At 45.3% G+C, this 24,123-nt stretch overlaps 1 protein-coding gene across 3 annotated transcripts in view; it reads left to right on the forward strand.

The window, feature by feature from the left end:
- The window catches only part of Mipep (mitochondrial intermediate peptidase), a 125,615-nt gene that overhangs the window by 84,623 nt on the left and 16,869 nt on the right, over positions 1-24,123 (forward strand). For 2 of the 3 annotated variants that reach the window (XM_008770779.4, NM_031052.2), the window contains 2 exons: positions 882-955; positions 21,179-21,425. In XM_008770779.4, coding sequence (XP_008769001.2) covers positions 882-955; positions 21,179-21,276 — 172 coding nt within the window. In that variant the 3' untranslated portion in view covers positions 21,277-21,425. Of the gene's footprint in view, positions 1-881; positions 956-21,178; positions 21,426-24,123 lie in introns of those variants that run through there. The other variant, XM_039093685.2, reaches the window with a different exon arrangement.

The following is a 24,123-nucleotide window of genomic DNA, read 5'->3' on the forward strand; positions in this document are numbered from 1 at the left end:
GAGAAGGCCCTGCCTCCGTGTGAGTTTCCTTCTCTGCCTTAGTGTTCATGACACTCAGGAGACAGAGGCAGGCAGATCTTTTTGAGTTCGAGTCCAGCTGGGTCTACACAGAGAATTCCAGGACAGACAGGGCTACACAGAGAAACCTTGTCTCAAAGAAAAACAATATAATTTATTTTATATGTACTACTTACTTTATCTTATAATATTATACATTAACGGCTATCTGGAGGTCTGGGTTCTCAGCACCCGGGTGAAAAGCCAGATGCCGTGTCGTAGGCCTGCAGTCGCAGCACCAGGAAGGTGTTCATGGGCACCTCCCTAGAGTTCACTAGCCACACAGCATAGCTGAGTTGGGAGCACTGGAGTCAGTGAGAAACTCAAAAATAAGCAGAAGAGCAGTTGAGGAAGTTACCTGATGCTGACCTCTGACCTCCACATGCACACACACATACTTGCACATCTACCTTGCACATGTACTTTATAAATAGACACACACACACACACACACACACACACACACACACAAGTCCCGTTAGAGACAGAATTACCTGTTACATAAACCAAAATGTAGTCAAGAGTTAGTAGAATGAAAATCATATCAAAATGTATTAGTTCAGGGCTGGGCGTGTAGCTCAGTGGTAGAACACTCACCCCAGTATGCTTAAAGCCCTGGGTTCAGTTGCTGGCATCACACCAACGACAGTGCCTAATCTCATTAAGGTATGTAGTTGGTTGTGTTAAAAGTACTGTGTTTTATATAAAATATAAAAACATTAAATACCTCATTTTTTAGTATAAGCTGTCCCCAGAGTTTAAGACCTATAGATGGAGCCACACAGACTGTGTGAGCAGTGTGGGTAACAGAGTCTCTTCTCCAGGGCCGCCGGGGAGCGCTACCGCAGAGAGATGTTAGCCCACGGTGGGGGCAAGGAACCTATGCTCATGATTCAAGGTAAAGTACAGCCCGTGCTACCACTCCTTCGGGTCCTGAGGGTTTGCTTTTAATCTGAATAGGTTATGCAATTTGGTGCTAGCTTTCAGAATGTTGGTAACACTCTAACAGAGAGTAGCTTACCAGAAGTCCCAGGAAATGTCTCTAAGCTCTAAACAGGTCACAGGAGAAGGTGCGTTTTTATTTGGGGTTTTCTGCTATTGTTTTAGCCTAAAAAATTCATACATTTATTCTCTTTTTGTTATTGTTGTTGTTCTGAGAAATTCAAAGCCTAAGGTTAAAGATTTGGTCTGTTGAATAAGTAGAACCTAATTAAAGTATCTTTTTATAGTATCAACATTTTTTGTTTTCCTATATTATTGACAAATCTTAATTTTTTTAAAGATTTATTTATTTTACATATGTAAGCACAATGTCACTCTCTTCAGGCACACCAGAAGAGGGCATCAGATCCCATTACAGATGGCTGTGAGCCACCATGTGGTTGCTGGGAATTGAACTCAGGACCTCAGGAAGAGCTGTCAATGCTCTTAACCACTGTGCTATCTCTCCAGCCCGACAAATGTTACTTTATGGACATTTAATTGTAGACGGAAGTGACTGTCATGAGTTTTCATGGGATGTTCTACAAATATTTATAGGAAGATGTGCTTCTTAATAGGTACTCTCAAGATGTTGATATTTATAATTACAGCTAGCTAAGCCTTTTGACTGTTAAATGAAATTGCCCTAGGAAATCATCCCCAGTATTGGGGATGTACTGTTTCATTGTGACAATTGGGTGGGGACAGGTAGGTAGCACCTGTTCTAAACTGTCTTCTCTCCTCTTTCTGTTGAACGTAAGGCCAGATCCTTGTCTTTGATTCTTCCTTCCTGTGTTTATCAGTCCTGTGAGTAGTAATGAGTGCCAGGCCTGCTTGTAAGCTCCAGGGCAGAGTGACAGGTGCTAAGACAGACCCTGCTCCTGAGAGTTGGCATTTATTTCATCAGCCTGTCTGGCTTGGTCAGATAGTTGAGGTACTCTTCTAGGCTCCCTTTGCTTGCTGCCCGATGACATTATGGTATTGTGCATCAGTGAACAACTCCAGATTGCCTGCTTTTCATGAAGAACATATGCTAATCTTGCCTCAGTGTCCTCCTTGCTCCCCCTTGGCCCTTCTTGATCTTTGCTACATCTGGAATTGTTTCTTTGTGACTTTTACCTCTCAATAGGGTCTGTCTATGTTGCCCTGACTGGCCTATGTCCTTTAAACCAAAGCAGCCCCCTCCTTCAGCTTTCTGAATAGCTGGTACTGTAGGCATGCATGTCTAGCTAGAACTGCTTTAAAGGGTTCTCACACGGTAGTAAATTTGACCTCCTAAGTAATCTTTTGAGGCAGGAACTGTTATTAACTGCATTTTATAGATGATGGAGGAGGCCAAGTCCCTCCCCCTATCAGGAGCAGCGAAATGGACAGTCAGAATTCAAACCTGGGGCTTCATCACAGACCAAGCTTTTCAGGAGCCCGAGAAACAGCCTGCAGGAGGGAAACTGATTGGCTCTGATATTAAAATAGGTTACGTGCTGGTAGCATGTCGTCCTGCAGACAGCCTAGTTCAGTGGAGAAGCTGCTTGCTCATGGTGCTAGATTGTGTTCTTGTGATGTCTGTGTTTCTCTGGGCTCTAAATGCTGTCCTCATATGAATAGTAATTTCCACGCTGTTCAGCAGAAGTCAAAACTTCCTCTGTTCATGTTTCTCTTGACTGCTCTGATTTTTCTCTCTGCCTCAACCATAATCCTCCTTGTACAAATTCTGTGCTTTATCTGAAATCTAAAAATCATTATTTTTTATACTCGAATTCCTATTTTATTGAGAGAAAAAAGTCCACAGTACAATGTTGAGATTCCAGTTAGAGCGGCCAGTAGACTATCTCTGCTTGTGCAGTGTTTCTCTTCATGTTTTTCCTCCAGATATTACTATTGAGTCATAAGATTTACTGCATGAATGTGTGGTCTGCAGAGGTCACAACATCTGTTGTCACTCAGGAGTTGGATTTTTTTTTTTTTTTTGGTTCTTTTTTTCCGGAGCTGGGGATCGAACCCAGGGCCTTGCGCTTCCTAGGCAAGCGCTCTACCACTGAGCTAAATCCCCAACCCCAGGAGTTGGATTTTTGAGTCAAGATCCACAATGGTTTCTCTCTTTCTTTTATGCTCCTAGCCTGCACCTGAAGCCAGGATGTCATTGACTTTGGGGCACTCCTGGGCTTAACTGGTAGAGTTGCTGAGCTTTGTGATATACAAGCGAAGCACTTGGTGGAGGCCATCTTCTTTCTCCCACCCAGCCCTTGTCACACCCTCCTGGGCAAAGGGTAAAGCATCAGCGTTCAAGTGGGAGGTGCTTTAATATCAGTTCGGGATTGACAGACAAGACAGTGTAAAGCAGATGACAGGTGGGGTTTAAATGAAACTGGTTTGAACTCTCAGTAGCAGGGTTATGCTACCCAAGATCAGCTCTGATAAGTTTTAAAACTCAAAAGCTCTTTGGGATAGATATGGGGTTGGGGTGGAGTTTCTGGGTTCCAGCAGAGAGCAGTCACCATCAGAAGTAGCAGGAGCAGCTGGTGGTCTCCAGACTCCAGAAGGTCTTGGCCATAGAAGCAACCTCAGGGACAAACCCTGGGGTTATGTGTTGGTGTGGTGTGGTGTGTGTGTGTGTGTGTGTGTGTGTGTGTGTGTGTGTGTGTGTGTGTGTGTGGTATGTGTATATATGTGTGTGTGTGTGTGTGTGTGGTGTGTATGTATATGTGTGTGGTGTGTGTATGTGTGTGTGTGGTGTGTGTGTGTGTTCATGTGTGTGTTCATGTGTGTTCTGCCTCTGCTGCAGCTGCACTAAGGGTAATCACTAGTCGAGCCTGTTCATGTGTCTCGTTTACCCTCAGGACTTGAGCCTTCCAGCTGTAAGAAGGTTGGGGGCCACCTTACCCCCAAAGCGTATTTGATCTACTTGGCTTTACTTGCCTATGGAAAGTTCTATTTTCATGGATATGTTATGTATTTAACTGCACATCATCCAGTGGTTCTCACAGGAGCCACAGCTCTGAGACTGGGCCTTCTTCCTTGATGATGCACCATGCTGAAAACAGCGTTCTCCTACTGGAGAAGAAAGTGTGGGGTTGGGGATTTAGCTCAGTGGTAGAGCGCTTGCCTAGCAAGCGCAAGGCCCTGGGTTCGGTCCCCAGCTCCAGGAAAAAAAAAAAAAAAAAAAAAAAAAGTGTGGCAGGAGAGAACCGGATGTTTAGCTTCTAGATCTGCCACTGTTTCTTGGCAAGATCAGACTCCCTCACCAAGATAAGATTAACTTTGGCTTGAAAACACCTTCCCTTCTACTGTCTTGTGGAGGGGTGTTCATGGTAGATGTGCATGTGGTAATGAGTCAGAGTTCCCTAGACACTTGAGCGTTGTGGATTTTTTAAATGCATCCATAGATCATATAAGGAAACCTGTTATAAGCACCTTATTTAGTGACAAAGCCCAACTGAACATGGTGTGGCAAAGCCTGACTGAAACCCTCTTTCTGGTTGAGGTTCTAGGTGAGGCCACGCCCTCCCTATGTGGTGTGAATGAGGATTTTCCTGTGCTCCTACCCCTTGCTGAGTTTCTGGGCTTACACTAAGTGTTACATTTCTGAGTACTTTTGCCTGAAATGAAACATGAAGATACAATATGTTCTTTCATAATGACAGTCTCTAAGATCCTTACTGGAGTGTTTGCTTAAGTTGTGCTGTGCTGAGTGTAAACCAAAGTCCACTTTTTTTTTTTTTTACTATTTTAGAATGTGTATAGTTTTTTAAAAAGATAGAGCATCCTGACCTGGTGAGTATCTGGCCAGGGATATTCTTTCCTTCCTGGGAAACCCAACTGTTTCCCAGCAGAAGAGTGGTAGTGAGTGTCCCCGCAGTGTATGGGCACAGAGGAGCCCTCATGCAAGCCATTCCTGCCCCATGCTGTGCTCTCCATGGCCTTGCTGAGTTTTGGGTTTAAACTACTTCACTTTCCATAGTTCTTACTCGTTACTAAAAAGTCATCATGCTAGGAGCTTTTTGCTGTGTCACCTCCCTTAGTTCCCTGTAGCAAGGGTCTTTGTTTCTATAAATAAATGTAGCCAAGGAAGGTCCACACCCTTGCACTGCTGCCTGGCTGGCAGGAATTCTGACCAAGATTGATCTGCAGATCACAGGGTATGACATGAGCCTTGAGGGCTCCTGATTCCCCAAACCTCTTTTGTCTGTCTGTGTTGCAACCCAAGCATTCCCGCTGCCATTCAGAGTGCCATCTGGCCCTCGCTCTGCTGGCCTCATCTGAGTACCTTCTGCTCTGTGGCAAAGCCTCCCACTTCCTCACCACGCAGAGCAGCAGTGAGTAATCACAGCTACTCCAGTAGGAGAACTTGGGCCAAAGCCCTGGATCCCTGCAAACCTGCGCTCTAACCACAGCCCCTTCTGCAGACAAGCTCAGCTCTATTTTGATGTCTCCATGGCCAGGAGCAGTTTGCAGAGTGATAACTGACAGTTCTAGAGATCAGATAAGAGGAAAATAGGAGATAAAAGAATCAATTCTCAGGAAACTGGAACTCCCTTCCTAAGTGACTCACAGAAAAGGTCTAGAAAGCCCTCAAGGCCTGACCTTAAGCTGATTAAAATCATTTACTACTTAGCATTTCTGCAAATCTTTATGGGGCTAAATGCGTTCACCTGGCCATAATTATTCTGAATCATCTCTTCTAGCTCTTTAGATATTATTTATGTTCACAAAAACAAACCAAAGGATTATGGCTTATGCTCCCAAAGGTCATACCAAGGAGATTAATAAAAGCAATCAATTCAGATATCTGCTCTTCCTTAAAAGCCTTCTTAGGACCAGGCATGAAAGACTCCCAGCACCCAGACACTGGGTAACATCATCCACCTAAACATAGAGTCACATCGTTCACCCAGACATGAGGTTGCCCCATCTACCCAGACTTGGGTTCAACTATTCAACCAGACACAGATTTACAACATCCATGCAGACATGGATTTACCCCATCCTCCTTGAAATGGAACCAGGACCCTTGAGGGAAATGGCTAGCCAATTACAGGCCCAGAGCAGGGAAGACTTTGGAAATGGTCCAGGAACATCTTTTGTTGCCACAAAATGAGGGTGACCAAAGGCACACACACTCAGGAGTGACAAGTGTGTCACTAGCAGTGGATATGCTGACAGAGCTCCAAGTGGCCAAAGCCAGGATCAGTAGCACCATGCTGAGAGGAAATCTAAAATATGGATCTGTATGTCCACACGAGTCAAAAGCCAGCTCAACATCCAGGTAAACCGTGGAAGGTAGCAAGGTGTGGCACCAGCAGTTGGGGCCACTGCTCATAGCAGATGGCCAATACTGACCGTGCTGATGAGAGCAAAATTTAATTATATGGGATTGGCAGGGCCTGGCTGGTGAGAAAGAAACAGATAGAAAGTCACACACATTCACACTCACACACACTTGGAGGGCCCAACCCAACATACATATTTTATATATATATATATTCACACACACATACACATATATGTTCAAAGCAGTGTTTCATTCTATAAGTTCATTATAAGTTCAAAGTAACAGCTTCACATGGCCTTGCTTTATCATAGTGCACTCCTGTGGTTCAATCCTTGGACCTGACCTAGAATGAATGTTTTTCCTTGATTACAAATCTGTCCCAAGTCTATTTCTCTTCTTAGTGTAATTTATGAAAGCTCACTGTATCCTTATAATGCAGCCTTTACTAACTATTGTATGAGGAAGAGACACATTCTATTCTTGACTCTAACTTTTTTACATCTTTCTGGCAAAACAACTAAAACTATCTCCTTAAACTTTCTTCCTAAAATTGTTTGAATCCAATCAGAAATTCTATAAAGTCATTAATTCACCTAAATAGCATTATTATACGTAAGTGCATCTTTATGTTGACCTGCAGATCTGCCCTTTAGGGTGGGCTGATGCCCAGGAATCATTAGGCTATGTAATAGTGGCAGGAAAGGCAGATCAGCAGGGAGAAGCAATCCTGGGAGGAAGTCTCTGTGGTCCTTGTCTCACAGAGCTCACCCACAGCAGCCATACGAAACAGTGGGCCATCTCCAGAAAACTCACTTGTGGCTCGTGCCACACACTGACACAGACATTGAAAGCAGTGAGTGGATGAAGCAGATAGATTTCCCCTGGAGAGGGATTCTCATCCAGTATGTAGCTTTTCTCTCAGTAAATTCCATCTACCCCTCCCCTAGCTTTGGTTTGTGTGGAAGATAAACAGGTGGACCCTTTCTTACAAGCTTGGCCTCTCACCCATCTGGTGAGGAATGACTGGCAGTGACAAGTTGTAAGGCTCCTCTGTCCCTGTGTGGAGAGGTGTGCTGCCCCCATGATCTTCTGTCCTCAAATCACGTCCTCAATTCAGCCATCAGTAGACCAGATAATGGAAGCGGTGAAGTTATTTTACCTCTTGTCTGAGCAGCACTCAGCAAAGCTGTTAAGGTTTGGACAAGGAGGGACAGAGGAGGCTGCAGAGACAAGACCAGTACATCCAGACTCTGGATGGGACTCGGGAGAGAAAGGGCACTAGACTATAAACTGAAGTGATGGGAGCAAGGCACACATTTTATCAGCCACACTCTGCATTGGCCTTGGTAACACATCTCACAGCACAGGATCCTGACCACCAGGGAATTGGTTAGCTCTGGACCACTTGGGGACTCTGCGCATCACTGAATTTGAGTAAATATTGATGGCCTGTTCGTGATTAGACTGAGGCTGTGATGTGGGGGTCACATTTTTTGCTTCATGGCAGCCATTCCTGCTGTGACAGTATCTTAAGGTTTCACTGCTGTGAAAAGACACCGTGACCAAGGCAACTCTTAAAAGGATGACATGTAACTGGGGCCGGCTCACAGGTTCAGAGGTTCAGTCTATTAGCATCAGGGTGGGAGCATGGCAGCAACCAGGCAGGCACAGTACAGGAGGAGCTGAGAGTTCTACATCTTCATCTAAAGGCAGCTAGGAGAAGACTGGCTTTGGGGCAGCTAGGTCGAGGGTATTAAAGCCCACACCCACAGTGACACACTTTCTCCAGCCACACCTCCTAATAGTGCCAGTCCCTAGGCTAAGCATAGTCAAACCACCAGACTCGGGCTGGGTGGGAGATGGGGGAGGGGGGGTAAAGGCACATGGGTTTGATTAGAGTAATTGATACAAGTGCAGCCAGGAAGAGCAGACGCCAGGTTGTTCAGGGCTCTGCAGACTCTGGAGACTTCAGGCATTTGTTTGAGGACTGTGAGGAACCACAGACAGTGTTGAAGGTAGACTTACTTCTTATAGGGTCCCTTGCCATCAAGCAGATGGCTAAGCAGGGGGCCATGCTTAAGTTAAGGGGGCCATGCCAAGGTTAAGTTAAATAACACTCTGGCTGTTGTCACACTTACGGGTGCCAGGAGAACAGGCATTCAAAGGCAGGAAACGAGCAGAAATACTCATGAAGCGTTCTCAGCATCTCCTGGGATTTGGCATTGGGTGGGGGTGAGATGCCATGGTGATTTTTTTTTAAGCTCTCGGCTTTAACCACAGAGAGATTATCGTGTTGTCTTACCAGCTGGGAACTATGGGATACAGTAGCCAGCAGAGTGTAACATGTAGATGCTACAGTGGGGATAGAGTCCAGAGCCAGCTCTGATGCCCTGTGGTTTGGTCAGTGTAGAGTTCAGAGCAAGGAGTGCTAAGCGAGAAGGTTCAGCCCTGCGTTGCCGACAGAGCCCAGATGGCACTGCTCTCAGAAGTCCCTCTGCCCACAGTGCTAGCAGTGGGAACCAGTGCTCAGGGTCAGTTCTCACGCAGTGCCCGTTGTCAAGATGGCCCGCTTACTCAAATTAGTGCAGTATAGTTGGTCTACCTTAAAAGGCTGATGCCTTGGCAGTGCATCATCCAAGTGTCGAGTGTGGCTTTTCTGTCTGAGAAGACAGTTACTAACCTAACTAACAGAACCAGGTGTGCTCACCGAGTGGCTTTGCTGCTGGTGCAGTTTGTACAGGACAAACGTGGCAACAGTCAAGAAGCTGTAGGGCCCTGCCGTCAGCAGAGGTCAGCTGATGTCTATGGTTGGAAAACCAAGTAAACAGCCATTACTCAACACCAGCTTGATTGATTTCCCCTGTTGTCAAAATATAGACATGGTTATTTAGGAAACACATTCTATATGTTCTTTAACATGGAAAATTAGTAGTTATTACTTCCAGTTTTTAAAACATGCATTTAACTTTTAATCATGCAGCCTGACAAATCCCCAACATTGGCATTGTAGCAGGAAGCTGGCAGGCTCGGCAGGCACAGGCTTCCTTTGGATGGTTAGTATTCTGAAGTTTATTTTTTAATGTCTGTTTGCTTTTTAATTTTTTAATCAAGTGGAATTTTCAAGAAGAGATAAGCATTAGCATGTGACACGTTCTGCCTGTCTGAGCCAGCATCTGTGCCCCCGGCATGGAGGCAGACGCCAGAACATGCTCCGAGGCCTAGAGCCTGGGCTCCTGAGTACCTGCCCTGGAGTGTGAGTGGCGTAGGAAACCCCTCACACAGAGATTAAACATGAGGATGAGAGATGCTTAGTGATGGTGGTTTTGTTTCTTACCTGGGTTTTAGTGTGCAGTCTAAGTTGGCCTGGAGGTTTGTCCTTCTACCTCCTGAGCACTGAGAATGCAGCTGTCTGCGGGCCACGCCTGGCCAGGAGAAGGTGCTTTTTAAAAATTCTATCATGTCAAGCAAAACTGATACGAGACATAAATCACTCTGATGACTTGTCATAGGCTGTTCAGAAGTTTGCGCAGACTTGCACTTCTTTCTGTAGCGAGGTCTCTCCTATCTCTGACCCACCTTACCCTGTTTACTCTAACTTCATGTACATCAGTTCACCTGATTGGTTTATCGTGGTCTCTGCCCTCAGTGAAGTCCTGAGTTCCAAACTAACATCATGTTCCTGATCACATCTTAAGCCCTACCCTATGGCTCAGTGAGGTCATAGCCTCCATGACCTCATAGGGTAGGGGTTTGTGAACTGGGTGACTCTAAAGTTGAAGCATGAAGTGTCCCCCACAGGCTTCTGTTTGTGAGCTTTGCCCCTGATTGACTTGAGGAGCTGTAGGAAGCAGGTCACAGAGGGTGGTTCCTTGAAGGATAGCACGTCTACCCTGGCTTGTTTTTTCCTGTTTTCTGGTACCCTGTAGTAAACAGCTCCCTCTCCTGCGGTTGTGATGTCTGGTCTAAGTACAAGGGAGTCAGCAATCACAAACTGAACCTTGGAAACTGACACCAATGAGAGGGAGCCGTTTCTTCCTGGTGCCTGGGTGCTACTAAGGTGTTAACATTTGTTTGAAGTTGCTGTGTAGACAAAAAGTTGTTTTTGTCTGTATTGTAAGTGCCCCTTCTGATGTTTATTTAATGTAAACAAGGAAAATCTGTTGGGGGTTTGGGCCTTTTGACTCTCTTAAGTTGCAGGTGTTGGATTCTCCTCAGCTGCCCTGCTGCCTAGAGCGAAAGAACTCAGTCACTGTCAGCCAGTCTGCCCTGACATGAGCAACAGCCATGAACAGTCCACAGACACCTTGAGAAAACTTTGCAGATCACAGCCAAATGCCCTGGCTTTTGAAGACAGGCTGTTTTAAAAGTTTGTACTAGCTACCTATGTTGCTGTCAAAGACCCTGATGAATTCTAGATAACCTGTTTCCACCTAGGCTGGAGGAAGAGCTCCTCAGCAACAAATAAATATTCCCCTTTCTTCACATCCCCCAAGTATGGGCTAGCCCAAGGCTGACTGCTCTCTAGTTTTCTGGACTCTGACTGGCTGGTTCAACTCCGCTGTTCTAACTCCTCTCCAAGCTGACTGATTCAGTCTGGCGTCTCTGTTGGCCTCTGACTGAACTGCTCTGCTTGGCCTCATACTAACTTTGGTTGTATGTTCTGATCTTCTGGCTCCTTCTCATTCTTTGGTTTGTTCAAACATCTAGCTTGTTCTCCCTCTACAACCAGTCTCTCTATAACTGTCCTGATAAAACTGCCTCCCCACCCCCAAAAAGTATGCCAATGTTGTATTTTTTTTCATTATGTCCTCTGTAAAGATGTAGTGCCAGACATTATGGTACACATCTACAATCCCAGCACTCAAGAGGCTAAGACAGAAGTATTGTAGAGTCAATGCTAGGGTTGGTTAGATGGCTCAAATGGGTAAACACACATGCTATGTAGACCTGGTGACCTGAGTTCAAAGCCTTGAGCCCACATAAAGGAAGGAGGAAAGAGCCAATTTCACACAGTTGCACTCTAAACTCAGAGCATGTGCTGTGGTGTGCCCTCACACACACACACACACACACACACACACACACACACACACACACACTAAAAGTAAACACATCGTTTAAAACATGTTTACATGTGTGTATACATTTTCAAAATAGCACATAGATAATATATTTCCACGGTTTGATTACTTAATGGGAACATCATAAAACATTAAGAATAGCTTGCACATTCGATGTTCTTTGTATGTGTTTGTATGTATATATACGTTGATATGTAAAAGTATGTGAGGGTATGCGTGGGAGGGGGCTTGCCAGAGGTCATTGTCAGGTGTCTTCCTTCGTCACATTGCCACCTTACTTTCTGAGGACTTTCCACTGAGCTGGCTGCCAAGCCTCAGGGACCATCTTGTGTTCATCTGTCCACTGCTGGGGTTACAGGCCCACACTCCTACACCCAAGTTTTACATACCCCAAGACCCTGGGTATTAGGTCTTTGTGCTTTTTGGCAAACATTTTATCAACTAGGGTACCTCTCTAGCCTCCAGATGGTATTGGGTTTTTTTTGTTTTGTTTTGTTTTTTGTTTTTTTTTGGGGGGGGGTGTTTTTTGTTTTTTTTTTTTGTTTTTTTTTTTTGGTTTTTGGTTTTTGGTTTTTTTGGTGGGGGGTTGAGGTAGGGTCTCTTTCTCACACAGAGATCCACTTGCCTCTCCCTCCTAAGTGTGGGGATTAAAGTTGTTCACCACTGTGCTGAGCTCCAGTCATCCTGTCATTCTGGGTTTTTTTAAACATTTTTAAAGGTATATTAATTTATTTTATGTATATGAATACACTGTTGCTGTCTTTAGACACACTAGAAGAAGGCATCAGATCCCATTACAGACGGTTGTGAGTTCTTAACCGCTGACCATCTCTCCAGCTCCTGCCCTCCATCCCCCAGTTGTCATTCTTAACATGGGGTTGGGACTATGCGTATGGACAGTAGCCATAAAACACATTAGAAAAGTAGATGTCACTTGTCCAGAGCTCTGTTTGGAGTCCCAGTTTTTTTTCTTGCCCAATACTCTTGAGGCCTTGAGCTTCTAAACGGACTGGTACTGGGGATACACCAACGGAACACATGGAACGCTCACCTACAATGAAGTCTTTATTCAGCAATTAGAGTAGATTGTGGCCAAAGAAATGAATCTGAGCGTCTGGAGCGCTGACTCAGCAGTTAAGAGCACATCCTGTTCTTGCAGAGACCCTAAATGCGATCCCCAGCACTCATTTCAAGCTGCCCCAACTCCAGCTCAGGGACTCTAACACCTCTGGCCCCCTCAGGCACCTGTACTCATACTCATAGATCCAAACACATACACATAACTAAAAGTAAAATAGTTCTTCAAAAAAAGTAGCTGAAGCTAACATTTGCTAGCCGTCTCCTGCCAGAGAGCATCAGAATGGGAAAACGTCCCTTAACAATCAGTACAACCTTCTGTATACGAGACTCTCAAGAATCTAAAAGGAAACTTCTGGATTAACATCAATGATAACGAATTTAGATTGGGAAATTGGCATCCTGCACACACATTTCACACTAACAAAATTTCTATAAAAATAATAATACTCTTGTATATTGATTTTTTTTCCCAAGCATTAATGCTTTCTGTTGGATCTTAGTATATGGCCTGACTGTTTTGGAGTTTAAGGTATAGGAGAGAGTTACAAAAGGAGCAAGGGTGATGCGAGCCATAGCAGTAAGTACAGCTGAAAGCTTGTGTTGGGGTCTCTGATTGCCGAGTGCTGCGAGCACTGCGCTTATCGTTCAATCGTTTGAGTGGTCCATGGTGCTTGTGAGGTCACCGGTAGCAAAGGCAGAACTTGAACTTGAACTGGGGCGCTGACTCACCTCGAGTGGGCTGATAATTCAGGTTATGCCAGGCAGGCCTTGCCTTGGAAGTCCCTGCCCGAATGTTCTGCGGAGACGAGTCTGCAAAGTGGTGTACCAGCTGCAAAAGACGCAGCACTCTTGCCTTACCAACAGAGAGCCGACCGAGAGTAAAATCAGACCTGCCAAGTATGCAAGATGCAGTTCTTCACATACTCAGTGTCGGGACACCAGATCTAGAGCCAGGAACCCAGGATCATGACGTAGTCTCAGCAGCATAATAGCCAAGTAAATAGACTCCTTCATTTTTCCTTATTCACCCAACATAGCCCAGAAAGAGCCGAGGGCTGTGTGGGAGGCAAAAATGAAAGGGAGCACCTGCGTTCTCAAGGCTGAGGCCTCATTTTTGTCACGGGTGCTGAGTTTTTTAAGAGGGTGTGGTGTGTCTTTATTTAATGTATGGGCACGTTGGCCTCAGAAGACATTGAGCTACAAAAGGCAAAATGTTTTGTAACCCAGAAATGTAATTGTGCTTAGAATTATTCTATCTGATGATGAAATGAGACCCAACTAGTGTGTACACAGCACACACCGGGGCTGTGCTCGCTGGCCTGCTTCCCTCACGAGAAGTTCAGATGCTCTGCTTGAGCACAGCTCAGAGAGGCAGCCTGTTTGAACAGCCACAGATGCGAGTGCAGTTTAGGGAGCAGCCAGCCTTCAGTTCTAAGGAAGGGAGGACCTTGGCTTGCTGGCGTTTACTTGCCAGCGTTGGTCTGGTTTCCCCAGGAGCTGATGGGAGATTGTGGGCTCCACCCTCAGCCATAGGTGTGGATAGTCACTGCCTGGTAGGGAGGAAGAACTTCAAAGTCAGAAGGTGAGCCACACAGTTGCCCGGGGCTTGGGAGAGACAGACTTAGAATGGGAATTCCAATCTCATAAAAGTCGCTAAACATCTTTCAGGCGTCAGGCAGCCTTTGTAGCTATCGTTCCAATTGGTCTGAACCGAGTTTGGCACATATAATTATTTTGGCATAAAAAAAAAATAGCCATTAACTCGTACAGAGGATTTTTAGAATTAGTCACGGTGTTGAGGATGGGTTTCAGACCTCCTCGTGAATTCCTGAGTTTCTAAGGTAATCTCTAGATGCCGGTTAGCATTTTAACCCAGATCACATCGGGTGACCGCATGCCGCACTGCAGCGCGTTTGAGCTCTTCTCTCTCAGCTGTGGTCAATTGTACACAATTTAAAATTGCTGTGTGTGATTTTGTGGGGTGGGGTGCACAACATGAGCAGGAGCCAGAGGCCAATGTTAGCCGTCTTCCTCACTCCCTATCCCTCTCATTGTTTGAGACAGGGTCTCTCACTGAGCCTGAAACTCAGCAATTCGGAAAGGCTGCTGGGCCAGTGAGCTGAGGATCTGAACTTGTGTCCTCATGTGTGTGCCACTGGAGCCGTCTGCGACCTACCATTTCAGCCATTTCAGTATTCTGTTGAAAAGGATTTGCATTTACAAGATTGTCTGGTTGTCCTCAGAGTCTGTTTCGAGAATTTTTCATCACCCAGTAATGTGTTTTTAAGAAACCTCATTATAGCTGTCTCAGGTCAGCAATTGGGATGATTTTAGTAACACCTTGTTTGTTTGCTTGCTTTCTTTATTAAGCATTAGCTATCTTTTTCTTTTAAGCACATGGTAAGAAGCAGAAAAGCTAAAATAAGCAGTGATTCATGGGCTGGGTAATTAGCTTGTGATCGTAAGTTTTGTGGTAATAACCTAAATACTTAATCACAGAGCAGTGTCCTGGAATTCGGCTTGTGCAAAAATAATAATCAGCCTCGTCCATCAACTCCTGAACTGGGAAGCAGGTTTTCAGACCCCTGAGGCTGAGGGTTACTGTCACCAGTTACTAAGCATTTTCCTGCATATCTTATTTAATCTGAGTAACAGTCTAGTAAAGAAGGTGACCTTAAGCCAGTCTCATAAACACTGAGGCTCTTAAACTCCAGCACGTCTGCTTTTCTTCACGTTGCTCCTAGCTGGATGGAGGCTTAGGGACAGTAGGAGCCTGGTCCAGAGACCCTCACCCAGGTGATCATCCAAGGCTTACTCGATGTTTACTCTATTGTCAAAATACATTGCTTAGAGACCTCCAAAATATATTTAGGAAAAGAAATCACTCTCTCTCTCCCTCTCTCCCTCTGTCTCTCTGTCTGTCTCTGTCTCTGTCTCTCTCTCTCCTCCTCTCTCCCTCTCTCCCTCTCTCCCTCTCCTCTCCTCTCCTCTCCTCTCCCATATGCTTCAAATACCTACATAAGTCAGGAGGGGAGAGTCAGACTGATAGTGTAAGTTACAAAATTCCATGTGATGCCATAGGCCATTCCCCACTGCACAGCACCTCCATAGTTACATGGCAGCTCTCATGTTGATTTTTGTAACTGACCTGCTGGCCTGGGAGCTGAATAAGTCTTTTCCTTTTGGAGCTCAAGTCTCCTATCAGTTTCTCAGATTGTCCCTAACTGCTCAAGGAGGAACTGGTCCGCTGGGGTTTAATCAGTAGAAGTTGTAAAGGTGCCGTGGGCTATTTGTCCTGAACACTGGCTCTCTCAATTTATCAGGACACCATCTACCTGTCTTCCAGATACAGAGCTCCAGGGCCTTCTGTCTCCTGGGAATTCACACCCACCCCACCCCCAAACACTCCAGCACCAGCAAGGCCCACAAACAGAAAATCTCCCTGCCCTGACTTTATTATATGCAAAGAACCAATGTTAGGAGGACTCATGAATGTGGAGACAACCCCACCCCACGTTGTCCTGAACTAAACCTGGCCGTCTCCCACTACTCTCTGGCCACTGTCTCCCTGCCTTCCCAGACTGACACCAGTGAGATTCATCTCATCTTTTAAAACCCACTATTTCTATGAAACAGAGTCTCAGAATTCTTATATATAATGTCTTCCCAATAAATTATAGGTGGTTTATTTGTTAGTCTTTAGTTCACACTGGGTTCTCTGGCATAAATATCAAAAATGAATGATCACATGTATGGAAAACCCCTAACAAAGTTTCTCTTTATAGTTTCTTCATTGATCTTCCTTTGTCTCTCACTGAACTTTTATCAAACACAACCACACATTTATTTTATTGGACATCTTTGTTTGGTGTTGAACAATCTATGAACTAGATTCAAAGGGGAGATGTAACTCTTTAACTTCTCTTTCAAAGCTTAAGCCAATTCTAATGTTTTTTAATTGCTGGTAATCCCCTGCGTTCTCTAACCCATACACAAACCATTTCACCCCGGGGCACTTAGTAAAGGAGCCAGACAAGGTTCTGTCTCTACAGGGCTGGCTGGTTCAGAAGCATACACATGCCAACTGCCAGGCAGCTGCTTTCAGCCATGTTTGCAAAGAGTAGCGCGCTAGCTGTGCACCCAGAAGGGCTCCAGGGTCTAAGGAGTGTGAGCACAGCTGGGCCGCTGTGTTAAAGATCTGGCTGGATGCATATTTACTTTGCAGTACAGTCCTGGGCATGTGCTTGTGCTTGGATGTATACTTGCTACCTTGTCCTGGGGTGAATAAGGGTTTTGCTCGGTGAGGTATAGGTGCAGGTATAAATAACTTTTGTTGCAAGGACTTGCCACAGATACACGAGGTCACCAGAAGAAGCTCAGAACCATTAGATGCTTTTCCTCCCTAAGTACAGAGAACACAGTCCCAGCCACAAATTAGCATTCAACATGTGCCTGATAGGAGAGGCCTTGGACAGAGGAATGAATGTCCCAATCACACACTGCCTGGACAGAACCGTTTTGGCCACTACAGGTTGCTCCTCAGCCAGCACAAACCAGTTTTTTCTGTCCCAGTCTCCTTTGAAGGAGTCACAGTTGACTGCTCCTAATATGCTTCTGGAGTGGCAGTGTGGTTGCCCAGACTACTAGGCATTCTGGCCGGGAACAGTGGGTTCGTTGGTATGCACAGCATCAAGAAGAGGTAGCCGTCCAGGATTTCTCCACACATCTCGGTATTACCACATAAAGGATGCTGATAATCTAATCACGGTCCTCTTAGGAGGGATATTATATCACAAAGTTAGAGAACATGAAACCTGTGTCCTAGTGCCTAAAGAACGTGGGTTCTAGACTCAGACTCCCAGGGTTCAAGGAAACAACCATGAGGAATGGATGTCCCCTCCTCTGGTCGAGAGATGTGTCTCTATGGTAGGCGCTCATTCTTGAGACCATCCACACAATAAAAGCAGACTCAGCAAGTCCTGTTAATATGTATTCGTGCATAAAGATATGCATGTATGTGAATAAATACAAATATAATCAGGGGGCCGGAGAGATGGCTCAGTGGTTAAGAGCACTGACTGCCCTTCCAGAGGTCCTGAGTTCAAATCCCAGCACCCACAAGGTGGCTCACAACCATCTGTAATGGGATCTGATGCTCTCTTTTGGTGTGTCTGAAGACAACAATGGTGTACTCATACAAATAAAATAAATAACTCATTTTAAAAGATAAGTAATACATTTTTCAAAAAGAGCCAGGTGGTTAATGCTCTTACCACCACGCTTGCCACTTAGTACCCACTCCACTTTGAATGGCCGTTCCCTAGCAGTCCCATGAGTCCCATCTGTATCTGCTGGGTCTGTACCCCTGTGAGCCATCGCTGCCTCCACTCTTTCCAGCCCAGGATCAATAGTCACTGGGAAGAAAGCATGCGGTGCACTTTGGAAACCTGCCTGCTTCAGCAGACAGGTCTAGAATCCACTTAATACTATAAATCATTTAGTTAGGCCCAGAAAAATTGCCCTGTGTTTCCAGGTTGTTAAACAAGCTCCTAGAAGTAGACCAGCGAGGCTGCAAGTATACTGTTTTTGTTGGTCAGTTTGCCTCTCACTTAACAGGAGAAAAATCTGTTAAAATCATCTTACTTAACGGCTCCTTAGCTTTGAAGTTAGGCAGGTTCATGAGACTGAAAGCCCCAGCTTTCTTTTGTAAATCGATAGGCACAGTGCACTTTGACCTTTTGTTTTCCCTTTGGCCATTGGCCTGTGTTCTTGCCTGTGAACACAGAACAGACCCCACTTGTTTGCATCTGTATCCCCCATGCTGATTTCCACAGAGAACTGTGTCCGGGTCTGCTGGGAACGACACAGCTACTGTCACCCTTTCCAAATTAGGACTTGAAGGTGAAGGGAACATTTTTGACAACACCTTTTTTTCAAACCCAAGTGTTCTTTGAGACGTTTGGTAGATAGTTAAGTAGATACTGTTTTAGTTTGCTTTCTCTTGCTCTGGTGAAACACTGAACAAAAGCAGCATGGGGAAGAAAGTTTATTTCCCCCTCGGCCTGCAGTCTTCCATGAAGGGAAGTCAGGGCAGAAACTTCAGGCAGAAACCCAGAAGCAGGGCCTGAAGCAGAGACCGTAGAGGAAAGGTACTTACGATCTGTTGTTCCTCTGGTTCGTGTTCATCCCACCTTTCTTATCATCCCAGGAGTGACACTGCTCACGGTGGTCTGGGCTTTCCCACGCCAGTCATTAATTAAGAAAGTGCCCCCATCCCAATACATACGCACACACAGATGCACTCTCCTACAGGCCTGTCTGATGGTGGCATTTTTTCAGCTAAGGTTTCCTCTTCCCAGATGGCTCTAGCTTGTGTTGCGGTGACTAAAAACTAACCAGGCCCGATAAATATAACAGCCAACTGCAGGTTTTCTTATTTGTAAAACTCTCTGAAACACCAGGTTAGTCTTTAATTCTGTACATAGAATCAGGTCATGCTGACGCTTGTAAAACGCTTCAGCTGTTCCCTTTGGTCCTTTGATTGGCGCGGCTGCGTACCCAGAGGCTACTCTTCCTGATCCTCCAAGCCCCGAATTCTTCCTTCCTCACTCTGATCTTCAGCAATCACATGATGGACTGAATCACCAAACTGTTTCGCTCTCACAAGATTTTTTGAGGAAAACCCAAGAAGTTTGTGGTTTTTTTCCTGTTGCCGCAGTCACCGTTTGAGCGCAGGAATGGTGTGGGACGGGCAGTTGGCACAATGACATGTATCGAGTCCCTCGGTTCCGAGGATGGGGCCATTTCTGCTGGCAGGTTATTGAGTTGAAGCGAACCACTTCAGAGACACGGCATGGCCACACTCACCTGTGTAGATTGGCTCTGAATAAATGGTTTTACCCTCTGACAGTTACAGGCATTTAATTAAAGACAAGCAGCCATGTAATTATAGAAATGTTTCAGATATTAAAAGAAAATTGTGTAATAATTGATTGAAAACCATGCTTAAAGATTTTCCTGCAAACGGGCTCTGCTACAAGAAACCTGGAGCCCAGGGAAGGTGTGTGCCCTGCTGTTCAATCAGGTGGAGTCTGCACCACTGCATCTGAGGTGCAGTCCAGAAGATGCTACAGAGTGGCCGTTAGAGAATGCTGCACTGACAGCCGGGCAAGCACAGGACCCGCTCTCATCTGTGCAAGTTATTTTACCGTAAGGAAGAAAATGGTGCTTTAGGTGGATAAATAAAGGCATCACAGTGTAGTTTCTGTCCCTATTTTCTCAAGATGGGGCTATAAAAATCTGAACTGGAAAGAGTAGAAAAAATACTTTATTTAAGCTCAGAATGAAAATACTATTATTGTTCTCAGCTGCACCAGCCTAGTGGGTAGATTTCATATACTGGGAGCAGTTTTTACTTACCTGTGCACAGCACCTGCAGAATGGCTGCATCCTGTCTACAGACCTTGAACCATCCCTGCGATCCAAGGTCTCTTCTCACTGCTGACTACAGCCCAGACATCACCACGTGACTGTTCTCTGCTGCTCAGCTTGGCCCATGGTTGTCCACACGGTCTTGTTCCTCCTGTGTCCAGTTGGGTTCCCCTTCTGGTCCCCTGCCGCTCTATTTCAGAGCCTCAGATTACCCTCCTAAGACCTCTTCCAGCCTCGCCCTGTACCCCAGACAAATTCAGTGAGCGGCAGACACTGTTGTAGGTTTACAGGATTGTGCTTCTCTAAAAGTTTGGAACTAATGTTCTTTTGGTAATTTTTTAATTGTTTTTATTTTTTGAGATTATAATGTAATTACATCATTTCTCCCCTTCCTTTCCTCCCTCCAAACCTTCCCATCTACTCTCCTTGCTCTTTCAAATCCATGGCCTCTTTTTCTCACTGTTGTTACATACATACATGCATATGCATATACTTCTAAATATAGCCCATTCAATCTGTATAGTGTTACTTACATGTATGTTTTCAAGGCTGACCATTTGGTATTGAATAATGGTAAAAATTTTTAGGCATCTGTTAGGTTCTATTCAATTAATTTAACACTAGTATAACTTGAATTGTTATCCAGTTAGAGAACTGGATCACTCTAGAATGTTCCCTCACACCCTGTTCCAAAGGCTACTGCTATGGCACCTGTGTGACTTTGTGTCTCTCCAGACCATTCTGAATTTCACATAAGCAGAATCCATCAGTGTGTCCTATTCGTGGGGCATCTTTTGGGGTGGCCTCTTGAGACCATCAGAATTTCTATGGATCCCCTTCTGCTGATGAGGGAAGTCTGGAGGACCTAAGAAAGAAGACTTCTACAAAAGAATAACATCTCATTTGGGTTGAAGCATATAGAATGTGCTTAAAACTCAACTTACTTAAATTTTAAATTACTCTGGTCAACAGTAATTCAACAATTCAACCTGGTGATTCCAAGTGGACAGTAATAGCTACAGAAACAGAATTCTTGGGAAATGCATTTGGGCCTAAGTTACAAAGCCAGGTGCTGCTTAAAGAATGAAATGCTTTGAAGTCTCGAGCAGCTTCGGGTCACATGCTCCCCGTGACTTTAATGAATTGTCTTCTCGTGGTGGGACTGTAGTGCCAACCTCTGGTTTTAGAAGTCACAGTGTCCCCCAGTATGGGTGTGACCCTTTGTGCTGCCCTGGTGTGTTCGAATGCTAATGTAAGTGTCTTGGTGCTGTAATTGCAGGCATGCTGCAGAAATGTCCTTCCATCGATGATTTTGTGGATGCCCTTGTGTCTGACTTGAATCTGGACTTTGAAACTTTCTTCATGGATTCTAAATAGCAGAAGCCTGGCTCACGTGGATAGGAAACTCGTTACCAGATCCTACAGTTATGAAGCCTTCACTCCAACTTCAGTGTTCACTGAGGAAGAAATACTTTCTGACAAGCCTTAAATTGACAGAATTCGGAATAAATAGTATGTTTTAATTATGCCGTGTCTCATCTGCTTGGCAGAGTCTTAAGGATCTTTAGTGTATCTGTGAACCACAGAAGTTTCTAATTACAGAGTACCACCGTTCCCCTGTGTGGTGGCTGTGTCCAGACTGCAGCCTTTCTGTTGATCTCTTAATTGAATGTATTAGAAACTGTGGCATGATAAACTGTTGCAAGTCAGGACAGTTTGAAGCATTCTCAGAAAGATTGCATCTATTTTTTAAAGGAACACTACCATTCCTTAAGACCTCTATCCTAGTCTCTTGGATAGTCAGCTCCAGTAATCAAGAAGCCAAATCCAAGTACTGTTACTGATTAAACAGTCTTTCCAGGGTGTTTGGTTTCTATACAGATAGGTTCAGAGCACGGAGGATTTGAACTCAGGCTTTGCCATCTTGACCGTGAAGATAACATTTCTGAGACATATGAGGTCAAGACGTGAGTATGAAAGGAAACTAGTTCAAGCCTCGTCTGTCATTTTCCAGAATCCACTGCTTTCCATTGGCAGCTTCTGAGCTGCTTCATGTTGTTTATATAAGGAAAGAATTCATTTCATCGACTTAGGTGGTTTTCCTGACATTAAAGTCAAGAATTACAGCTTCTCACTCTAAAGTGGTATCTGGTAGCACCCTCTTCCTGCTTTTGGCTAAGTGACAGCAGAGAGGAGAGTCTCTCAGCCTGGGACCCATTCACTGTATTCATACTCTTAGAGTGTCCTACAAGCTCCTCAGGCCCCGAGATCTCCTCAGTGACCTGCTGTGCTGGGCCCCTTTGTGAACGGCCAATGCTTCTCACCTGCCCACACGTGCACATCCAACTCTGGATTCCTGCGGAAGAGTGGTTGGCCCACTGAAGTGGGCTTCCCACAGCCAGGATGGTGTAGTGTTGCCTTTTCGAGACTCTCAATCCAAGTCTTTCTCCACACCAACCCCAGGAAACACTTGGAAGCCTGTTTAGAGTCTGCCAGGAGCAGTCAAAGCAGGAGAACTAAGGTTGGGTGTTGCTGGTGACTGAATGGGTTCCAATGCCAATGCCTGGCAGAAGTGGAGCCACATCCCACCCTGATTATTCTCCTTATCTGATTGGATAACAGAAGATCAGATCCTTGTAGACTTGGACTCACACATGCCAGCTCTGTTCTGGGAAATGTCCCGGGAGTCATCAACCTGCCAGCCAGCTGCAGGGCCATCTGAAGAGGTGCTGTATCAGGTCCCCTGTGGTCTTTATCAGTGTTAGTCTTCCCAGAAACATGTGGGATAGTCAGTTAGGCAGATTGGAGAAGGCAGGGATGAGCCCCTTTAAGGGGGCTGCTTCTGGTTCCTGGAGGACTTTGCTACAGTTACAACTGGTAACTAACTACAGGAAGAAAGAGTCTGCTGGGAGGACCAATGAGAGAGAAGGGAAGGGATTTAGGAAAAGGGAGGGCCCTGGGATCCTATAAAATGCCCCAGCCCCCAGGCCACTTGGTTCTTGGGATCTGTCACTTCACTTTGTCCATGCGTTGGTCTTTGCAATTTCCAGAATTGCCCATCCCACGGACCCTACAGATAATCATCCCTCACCCTATAGCTATGGAGGCTCAACTAGGATTCAAAGACTACCATCCTTATACAAGGATTTGCAGACCTGCCCAAGGTTGATAGAACTGACTGAAAATCACGATGAAGGGCTCTAGATGGATGGTACGCAGCAACCCCGTGGAATGAGATGATCCCTGGCTGTGATTAACACAACCAAGTCTCCCAGCCAGCCCATTATGTTTCTTTGGGGATTAGTAAAAGTAAGGAGCCTGATCTTTGGGGGACTGATGGCCTTGAACCCATATAGCTAATCAGAGCTACCCCACTCTCCAGGAATTGGAGGAACCAGGGTAGGGTTCATACTGCCCTTCTCAAACTAGGAGATCTTGCCCACCATCCTAGAGGAAAAAGGCACACTACTAGGGAGCTCTCACTCATGCCCGCAAATATCCAGTTGATCTTTTTGTCTATAAAGCTTGGGCATGACCTATGAAAGATTAATACCCCTTACCCTATATTGAAATAGAGACTGAGCATCTGCCTTACCCAGAGCCATGCAATTGCTTCTTCTGCAGTCCCCTTTCCCTTGGATAAGTCTTCACCCACTTCACCAGCTGTACAGCTTTTCAACAGACCGAAGAAATTACAATGTGGAGCCCGCACTGGTATAGTAGCTAATAGTCCGACAGATTTACATGGGACATGTGGTGTAAGAGCCTCTAATGGGCATTTCTTCCCACAACTGACACCCCAGAGGCCACAGGAGACTTGCTTCAATCCTGCAAACTTAGTGTTCGTCAGCTTCTTTACCTCTTAGACCCCTTTCTCCAAGGAATAAGGAATAAGTGCTACATCGTTTGTTTTAAGCGATAATGCTACGGAAGATAACGCTAGATATAGGAGCTGTGGGAGACTACAGCCCAGGGGCCTCACGGGCATGAAAGGGGGGAAGCTGGGAGATGGTGGGAGCCGAGCTGTGCAGAATGTCAACTTGGAATTGTATCTCTCACTGTTTAGAAGGCTGCTGTGCCTTAAAGGTGAGCCCGCCTGAGCGTGGGCACTGCATTTGCGGTGCCAGCAAATGTCAGGCAGCAAATTGTGACTTCCTTCGGGTGCATGTGTGTGGGCAATTACTTTTTATTTAAAAGAAAATAAAGCCAAATGGAAATGTATAT

The sequence above is a fragment of the Rattus norvegicus genome, chromosome 15 (assembly GCF_036323735.1).
Source record: "Rattus norvegicus strain BN/NHsdMcwi chromosome 15, GRCr8, whole genome shotgun sequence".
In the NCBI taxonomy this organism is placed as follows: domain Eukaryota; kingdom Metazoa; phylum Chordata; class Mammalia; order Rodentia; family Muridae; genus Rattus; species Rattus norvegicus.